Genomic DNA, 9,658 nt, shown 5'->3' on the forward strand with positions numbered 1-9,658 from the left:
GCAGCGTGTCGTGCAGCAGCGAGGAGCAAGGCTGGGCGGGGGCCAGGGCCAGGGCCAGGGCCCGTCTCGGCAGAGGTCTGCAGTCTTCCTGGGGCCAGCATGAGACCACCCTGGAAATGTCTGAGGACGGGCTGGGGGGTGCCCGACAAAATCGTGAGAATTCAAATCACAGTTCATACAGTCTGCAAGGCAGCACCACCGTGTGTAAAATGTCCTTTAAAATGTTTATACCAGTACATTCCGTGTCTTATTGAGTGCTAATGACATGGTTGTGTTCGCCTTGTCAAAATTCATCAAGCTATACACTTAGGATTGGTGTGCATTTCCATATATAGGCTACACTCAGTAAACCTTTTTGGTGGGGTTTGGGGAAGCTTAGCTGGGACCACCAGACATGTTCCGTGTATACATCCATGAACCCATGAATGACAGGGGAAATAATAAACTATCACTGACTTACCCAAGGCCACACAGGTGGTTGAGGGTGAAGCTAGGTCAGTAACCTTTACGTCTCCTGATTATCAGTCCAATATGACTTCTTTTTTTAAAAAAATTTTTAATCGAAGTTTAGTTAACTTACAGTGTTAGTTTTTGGTGTACAGCAGAGTAAGATTCAGTTATACATACATATATATTTATATTCTTTTTAGATTCTTTTCCATTATAGGTTATTCTAATAACTATACAATAGGTCTTTGTTGTTTATCTATTTTATATATAGTAGTATGTATTTGTTAATCCCAAATTCTTAATTTATCTCTCCCCTCTCTCCCCTTTGATAAGTTCGTTTTCTATGCGAGTCTGTTCTGTAAATAAGTTCATTTGTGTCATTTTTTAAGATTCCACATATAAGTGATATCATATGATATTTGACTTTCTCTGTCTGACTTAACTTCACTCAATATGATAATCTCTAGGTCCATCCATGTTGCTGCAAATGGCATTATTTTACTCTTTTTATGGCTGAGTAGTATTCCATTGTATAAATATACCACATCTTCTTTATCCAGTCATCTGTTGATGGACATTTAGGTTGCTTCCATGTCTTGGCTATTGTAAATAATGCTCCTATGAACACTGGGGTGCATGTATCTTTTTGAATTAGAGTTTTTGTCTTTTCCAGATATCTGCCCAGGAGTGGTGTTACTGAACCATATGGTAACTCTACTTTTAGTTTTTTAAGGAACCTCCATACTATTTTCTACAGTGGCTGCACCAATTTACATTCTTACCAACAGTGTAGGAAGGTTCCCTTTTCTCCACAGCCTCTCCAGCATTTATCGTTTGTGGACTTTTGAATGATGGCCATTCTGACTGGCATGAGGTGATACCTCATTGTAGTTTTGATTTGCATTTCTCTGATAATTAGCGATATTAAGCATTTTTTCATGTGCCTATTGGCCATTTGTATGTCTTCTTTGGGGAAATGTCTGTTTAGGTCTTCTGCCCATTTTTCAATTGGGCTGTTTGGTTTTTGATATTGAGCTGTAAAATCTATGTGTATGTTTTGGAAATTAGTCCCTTGTCAGTCACATCATTTGCAAGTACTTTTTCCCATTCCGTAGGTTGTCTTTTTGTCTTGTTGTGGTATCCTTAGCTGTGCAAAAGCTTTTAAGTTTAATTAGGTAATATTTGTTCATTTTTGCTTTTATTTCCATTACTCTAGGAGACAGATCCAAAAAAATATTGCTACGATTTATGTTAAAGAGTGTCCTGCCTATATTTTCTTCTAGGAGTTTTAGAGTATCAGTCTTACGTTTAGATCTTTAATCCATTTTGAGTTTTTTGTTGTTGTTGTTGTTGGGGGTGGGTAATTAAGTTTCTTTCTTTATTATTTATTTACTTTATGGAGGTACTGAGATTGAACCCAGGACCTCGTGCATGCTAAGCACGTGCTCTACCACTGAGCTGTACCTCCCCCCAAGTTTATTTTTGTATATGGTGTTAAAGAATGTTCTAATTCCATCTTTTTACATGTGGCTGTCCGGTTTTCCTCCAACCACTTACTGACGAGACTGTCTTTTCTCTGTCATTATAGTCTTGCCTCCTTTGTCCAGTATGATTTCTTTATAGAAAATGATGGGCATTTCATTCTTTTTAGGGTAGTATCTAAGATCTTGGCTATGGTAGCCTTCCTTCCTCAGTCCACACTGGAGGAATCAACAGATAATTTGCATTTCCCAAAACAGGCAGTTCATTCTTTAAAGGCTTGCATCTACACATAAATAAGAATATCCCATATATATGACTGAAACATTAGGCTCTACACCAGAAATTGACACAACTACATAGTCAGTTGTAAACTGACTATACTTCAATAAAAAAGAATGCAAAAAAAAAAAATCTACTCCCCCAAGATTTACCCTTAAAATGTCAGAACTTTTTTCTGAGCTTATTAAAAATGGGTTTTTGTCACACACACACACTATAAACCCAACCTATTTCTGGGACAGTGTGCAAGGATTTCGGTACAAAAAGATATGTAATAAGTTGAATGAGTAAGTTGTGAGATTGTGTTATCAGTATGATCTCATTTCTATAATATATTATTATCACAAATATACACAGGAAAAAAAGTAGGATACTTAACCAAAATGTCACTGTTGAGCATCTGTGTAGAGGAGTTGTAAGTAATTTTATTTTCTTTGTAATTAAAAAAAATTAACAGTGACATAAATTTTGTAATCAAGAAATAAGTTCTTTTTTTAACTTAAAAAAAGTTTAAGACACATCAGGCTTCCTATCTCGATACAGTCATGCATGAGAATCGTATCTCACTGTAAAAGGGGTCACCTCCAGGGCGGTGCTCCTCTCTATGGTGTTAGAGCTATTGAAGAGACATTTCTTTTTGGGGGGAGGGCGGTAACTAGGTTTATCTATTTATTTACAGAGGAGGTACTGGGGATTGAACCCACGACCTCGTGCATGTTAAGCACACGCTGTACCATTTGAGCTATGCCCTCCCTTGATGGCAGAACCACTGAAATGCGGGTTTTTCAGCAGCTAAATGTTTAGTCCCATTTCAGTGAAATACTTCATTTAGACATAAAATCTCACAGGAATCCAGCCTGGCAGCAGCGTAGCTGTCTACTGACAGAGCTATTTGAATGTGTGACAGTAACAAGCGTCTGTGAAATGTATCTGCAGGTACGCTGGTGTCCTCCTGGGCATCACAAACACATTTGCCACCGTCCCTGGGATGGTCGGGCCCATCATCGCCAGAAGTCTGACCCCTGAGGTAAGTGGACGGTTTGCCTATTAACTGAAAAACCAGTTCCTTTGAGGCTGCTCAGCTGTGTCAAAGTTGAGGGTAAAATTTTTCCATTAAGAGTAAAATTCTGAATGTTTATTCTTATGCAATTCTTTATAGCACCAAAAATCTCCATACCTTACAGGGTAGGAAAGTATATTTTCAAGGAACATTCTATGGATTTTATTTTGTCTTTTATTTGTCTGTTTGTTGTGTTTTTTTAGGGGAGAAGTAATTAGGTTTATTTTATTTATTTCTTAGTGGAAGTACTGGGGATGGAACCGAGGACCTCATGCATGCTAAGCAGGCAGTCTGCCACTGAGCTATGCCTTCCCACCCCTTTGGATTGTAGACAGAACAACAAGACCTTGTAGCTGAAACCACACAAGTTCTTAAACGTTGTAATATTGTACCAAATAAATAACTTGTATCTTTGGTTTGAATGAATACCAATTGGGAATATAAGTTGGTGATATAGAATTATTCAAGAAGCAGTTCCAGGAAGGTACCAGGAAATCATGTGTGAGTGAATAGGACCAGTCAGTGGTGGGGAGGGTATAGCTCAGTGGTAGAGCGCTTGCTTATTAGCATGCATGAGGTCCTGGGTTCAATCCCCAGCACCTCCATTTAAATGAATGAATGAATAAATAACTCTGCCTCCCCACCAAAAATACAAAACAAACAAACAACGACAACAAAAATAGGACCAGTTGGAGTAATGGAGAATGTTTCCAGGAGAAGACTTGGGGAGACATTTGGGTGTCTTCATGTAGTTGAAAGATGATGACTTTTTCTCAGCAGCTCCACAAAGACAGATGCAGAGAAGTTTCAAGGAGACAGCCAGCGAGTTTTCTGCTTAGAGCTGTCAGTGTGTGGAATGGGCTGCCTGACGAGTTAGTGAGCCCTGAAATAGTCCAACATGCATTCAACTGGTATTTCTCCAGTGCTTATCAACCTGACAGGTTCTGAGGATTCGGGGGTGAAATGACAGGGTCCTACCTTTGAGAAACTCGCCGTTTAGAGATTACAGGTAGTAAAAAGTGTAGTGTGACAAAAAGCTGCAGGAAAAAAGTGTGCAGTGTGCTGTGGGCACAGAGGAGGGAACAGCCGGTTTGCGTGGCAGGGGCCGGGAGGACTGAGCTGGGGGTGCGGGAAGGGCCAGTGCTGGGAAGAGGCCCCAGAGACGCGGGACCCGGGGCTGGTCGCCTGACCTTGGGAGGCAGCTGGGGCCAGGTCTCCAAGCAGAGACTGAGTTATTATGTAAGAAATCGAGTTCTAGGAGGGAGGGTATGTATAGCTCTGTGGTAGAGCTCATGCCTAGCACGCACAAGGTCCTGGGTTCAATCCCCAGTGCCTCCATTAAAATAAGTAAATAAATTAACAAACTTAATTACCCCCCACACACAAAAAAAATAGCAAGAAAAAGAAATGAAGTTCAGTGGCCTCAAAGGCCCTTCGCAGCGCCAGCTTTCTCCTGTGTAAGAAGATCTGAAAGACTGGTGAAATGCATTGTCAAACTTCCAAAAGAGACTTGATTTTCTCTCTGTTTTGTTTGTTCTGTGATGAAACTAGCACTGTCTAATCCTCAGCACGGCAGGGCAGGCTTACGAACTTCCTTGTTACCAAATACACTGACTTCCGAGGGGCGTGAGCTCGCTGCTGGTGGCGCCCCCCATGCCTGATTCCTCGCTCAGCTGAATCAGGACCCCCGCATTAGGACTTGCTCTCGCCTCATGCAAGGGGGCAGGGAAAGCTTTCTTCTAAAACCCTGCGGCCCAGGTGCGGTCACGTCACGAATGTTAGCCTTGTCCTCGTGGAGCTTTGTGACCCGAAGCCAAGTCAGCATGCTGTCATGGGGGACTGCACTTCTGGGAAGGGGCGGACTCCTGAACTGAAGCCCTGAACGTTTGTCCAGTGCGAGCAATTGGATTCCAGATACGTTATTAAAAAGGCCATTACTGGAGGGGGTGGGGTACAGCTCAGTGGTGGAGCGTGTGCTTAGCATGCACACGGTCCTAGGTTCAATCCCCAGTGCCTCCATTAAAAACAAAAAAATTCAAGAAAAAGGGGAAAATACAAAGTTTTAAGGTTTTAAATTTATTTTATTTTTATTATTTTTTAGGGGAGGGTAGTTAGGTTTACTTATTTTATTTATTTTTAGAGGAGGAACTGGGGACTGAACCCAGGACCTTGTGTGTGCTAAGCATATGCTCTGCCACTTGAGTTATACTCTCCCCACTAAAGTTTTAAAAAATAATAATAATTAAAAGGCCGCTTGTTTTTTAAAGCAAAAACACGCTTGCCTTTACAATTGTTAACTATTGACAAAGTTCACTGCACGGCCTCAGAAACTTTGTGGAATGAGAGAGTGAAATAAAAAGCAAAGTGTGTCTGAGGTTCAACTCTGTTACCAACAAAACAGCGTTCTCTAAAAACTGGTGGAATTTCTGTTAAAATGCAAACCAGGAGCTCTGTGCCATCTCTGGTACAACTGATTGATTTTAAGTCACCCGTTGCCTCCAAATAACACCGAGGTCTTATTCGCCCTGTGCCTCACACAGGGCAGCCTTGTTTGAGATCCTGTCTGTCTGGTGCATGATGTAATTCCCCACGGATTCCTCCTGCCGGATGGGGACACATTGTTGACGTATCTAAATGCCCCTAAAGTTTAAGATGGATTTCTAAGATTTTTTTTTTTTCACCAAAATACCTTCATCTCAGCTAAGTATAATTAACCACAGAGTGCGCCTTTCTCATCCACGTTTTTCCTTTTTCCTAAATAAATGACCGCACGCCAGCTTCCAGGTGCCTATCTTTTTTTTCTTCCTTATTACCAGTTCTACTGCTGGGTTTTTTTCCTTTTGTTAAGCACTGCAAGTCTAGCACTCTGATTATGCTGAAACAGTAAAAAAAAATTTTTTTAATTAAAAAAAAAAATGTGGGTGGGAAGGGTATATAGCTCAGGTGGTAGAGGGCCTGCTTAGCATAAACAGGGTCCTGGGTTCAATCCCCAGTACCTGCATTCAGTCAATCAATCAATCAACCAACCTAATTACCTCCCAAAAAGAAAAAAAAATTTTTTTTAATTTTTTTAAGGTTGTTAATGTTAGTCACGTGACCCAGAGCTTTCGATACTGCCTGATAACTTTTATGCCAGTGGATCGCACGCCGTGTCTGGTGGGTCTCCTGCTGCCAGTCCCAGCCGCACCTGTGCTGTGTGCCATTCAGGAGCCCTGCCGGTCTTTCTGGCCAGGCCCCAGGCTTGAACTTCAGAGTCCTTCTTAACTCATCCTTCCTTGATCTGCCCCTGACCCCTCCCACTCCAAGAACCTGGGGGATGATATACGGGCACAATACTAATACTTTCCTGGTAACACAGTTCAAGGACATGCCAGTGCTTTATTTTTAGTAAACTTTTATTGAAGTATAACATGCATTTAAAAAAATGTTTTTCTTTCCTTTTTTTTAATGTTTACTAAGCAACTGTTTAATTTTTTGAGGGAGTGTAGGTAATTAGGTTTAGTTATTTTTTTAGTTTTCAGTGGAGGTACTGAGGATTGAATTCAGGATCTCCTGCATGCTAAGCACAGACTCTACCACTGAGCTATACACCTGCCACCCAGACATGCATTTTTTTTTCTTTTTTTAAATTGAAATATATTCAGTTTATAATGTTGCATCAATTCCTGGTGTACAGCATAGTGTTTCATTCATGCATATTCATACATGTATTTGTTTCCATATTCCTTTTCAGTATAGGTTATTACAAGATATTGAATATAGTTCACCATGCTATACAGTAGGACCTTGTTGCTTATCTATTTTATATATAGTAGTTAGTATCTGCAAATCCTGAGCTCCCAATTTATCCCTTCCACCCTGTTTCCTCCTGGATAACCATAAATTTGTTCTCTGTGTCCATGAGTCTGTCTCTGTTTTGTAAATAAATTCATTTGTGTCTTTATTTTTCTAGATTCCACCAATCACACATTTTTTAAATGCACAAATTCTGAGTACATAGTGGGCAAATTTTCACTAAGTTAATACATCCATGTAACCAGCTCCTAGTTGAAAAACAATGTTATGTCCCTTGTAAAGCCCCCAGGTGCCCCTTCCTTTCTCACTCACCCTCAACCAGGAACAACCACTGCCCTGATCTCTAACACTGTAGATTAGTTTTGTCTGAAAAGGGCTTTATATCAACTGTCTGGTGTGTTCTCATTCGTGTCTGGCTTCTTTGGCTTCACATGTTGTCTGTGAGCTCTGTCTGTGTTGGCGTAGCTCCTTCTTAACTGCTGTGTAGTATTCCACTGAACAGATATGCCGCAGTCTCATGGCTGCGGGACATTCGGGTTGTTTTCAGCATGAGGCCTTTATGAAGAATGCTGCCCTTGTGTAACAGTCTTGTGACACCACCTTTCTTATAAAGCAGATTACAAGCTAAATCGTTTTTCATTGGCGTTTTTTTTTTTTTTTTCCTTGCTTCTCTGCAGAACACTATCAGAGAATGGCAAACAGTTTTCTGCATCGCTGCTGCTATTAATGTATTTGGTGCCATTTTCTTCACACTGTTTGCCAAAGGTGAAGTACAGACCTGGGCTGTCAGTGATCACCGTGGACACAAAACCGAAGGAACCAATAAATAATCCTGTCTCCTTTCATGTATTTTTGTTCATCATGTAACCTAAAAGTGCCTTTGATATTTTAATGTGTAAGCAATCTATATACAAAGAAAAAATTGTACTGTATTAAATTTTTAAGGCTGTAATCATGAAATGTCACTAGTTGTCAGATTAGTAAAATTAGCAATTTTTAATTATTAATAACATGTTGGCTGGAACTTGCACTTTAGGGTCACATACCTGGCTGCGGGTCAGGCCACCTGAAGTCAGGCAGTCCTGTTTATTTTTAAGGACTATACTTAAAGGGATGAGCTGAAATGGACCCTCTATTCCTTTGCTTAATGAAACTAGATAATAATTCTCAGGTCTTGGCAAACACCCACTTTTGTTCACATTCCTCACAAAAATTACTGGTCGTCAGCGACCCCTGTCATTTGAGCATCTCCACAGAGCTGCCAGCCACGGGTTCGCTCGGCCCGGCGACTGCGCAGAGAGCGGCACGCCCTCCGGGGCCGCAGGGCCGCGTCCAGGGCCGGGGCTGACGCCACGGCTTTGGATGGTGTTCTCCCCCGGGGGCTGTCAGGGTGGACGAGGCCCCGGGCCGGCCGGGAGCAGCTCGGTCCACAGCCACAGCCTCCGCGCGCCCTCACGCTTCCCCTTCCCAGCACACTGGTTGTCGCCTGGCGTGTAACCTGTAGAGACAGGGTGATACCCAGTTAGCCAGAAATAACGTCGCCCTTGATCAGACTGGCTGTCACGTAGATCAGAGGCTACGTTCTCAAGTCCTGTGTTCTACGAGCTACACCAGAATAAGTTTAAAAAAAAAAACAAAACACAGTTTCTTCTGTCTTACATGTAAGTGTCTGATTGTTGTTCAGGATTAAAGTGATGTTGACTTCCACGTCGCCTGTAACCAGTGGTGTAATCATCTTTTTGTCCGGTTTTTTTTCCTGGACCGTCCGTATTCCAGTGGTTTTGAGCACACTTTTGTGGGCATTTATGTGATTTAGAACTTGATTTATGTTTCATTGTTTGTTCAACACTACCTGTAACAGGTTAACTAAAGCTATTTAATGTAACATGATGTGTATACATTTCTATAAATTTATTTTTAAATCTGTAAATAGCTTTACGTTGCTATGGTGATATTTCTTTTATAAATCATCACAATAAACCTTTTTGGATCGATTTTTGGATCTGACATTTCTGTGATGTCTTCTCGTGTCCAGGGTGGCTGTTTCACACCGTTCCTGCCATCCTCCCCAAACCGCCAACCTACGCGCGCCTCCGCCACTCCCGGCTGGGAGACGTGGGCCGTGTGAGTGATGCGGCATCAGAAACCTCTCCCGCTTCCTGCTAACAGCACACACCTGCATCTCCGGTTATCCTCTCTCCACCTCCTCTGCACCCCGCTTCAGAAAGTCCTCTTCAGTTTGCTTCCCGAAGCGCTTTCTCTCTTCCTGTTATCTCTCTTAAGTCGCAAATACGCACGAGCCTTCTATAGCCTTTCATGAACAAAAATACACAATTCTTCGGGGGGCATAAAAACGCGCATGTATACAGAATATCTCTAGAATGGCACCTGAGAAGCCGGGAAACAGTGTTCCCTCTGGAGAGAAAACAGGCAAGCAGGGGTGGGAAGGAGAATTCATTCACCTTACCAAATGTGGCAGCGTAACCCAGCCTAAGAAAAACTAAAAAAACAAAATGGGGTGTGGGGGAGGGTGTAGCTCGGTATAGTGTGCGCTTAGCACGCACGAGGTCCTGGGTTCAATCCCCAGTACCT

At 41.9% G+C, this 9,658-nt stretch overlaps 1 protein-coding gene and 1 non-coding gene across 3 annotated transcripts in view; both read left to right on the forward strand.

The window, feature by feature from the left end:
• SLC17A5 (solute carrier family 17 member 5) overlaps window positions 1–9,061 on the forward strand; it is a 51,785-nt gene extending 42,724 nt beyond the window's left edge. The window contains exons 10-11 of one of the 2 annotated variants that reach the window (XM_032460309.1): window positions 3,148–3,238; window positions 7,744–9,061. In XM_032460309.1, coding sequence (XP_032316200.1) covers window positions 3,148–3,238; window positions 7,744–7,896 — 244 coding nt within the window. In that variant the 3' untranslated portion in view covers window positions 7,897–9,061. The remainder of the gene's footprint in view (window positions 1–3,147; window positions 3,239–7,743) is intronic. The other variant, XM_032460310.1, reaches the window with a different exon arrangement.
• On the forward strand, window positions 3,802–3,876 carry TRNAN-AUU. Its single transcript has one exon. It is a non-coding gene; the product is annotated as a tRNA-Asn (tRNA).
• Window positions 9,062–9,658: the final 597 nt, after the last annotated feature.

This window comes from Camelus ferus, chromosome 18 (genome assembly GCF_009834535.1).
Source record: "Camelus ferus isolate YT-003-E chromosome 18, BCGSAC_Cfer_1.0, whole genome shotgun sequence".
Lineage (NCBI taxonomy): Eukaryota > Metazoa > Chordata > Mammalia > Artiodactyla > Camelidae > Camelus > Camelus ferus.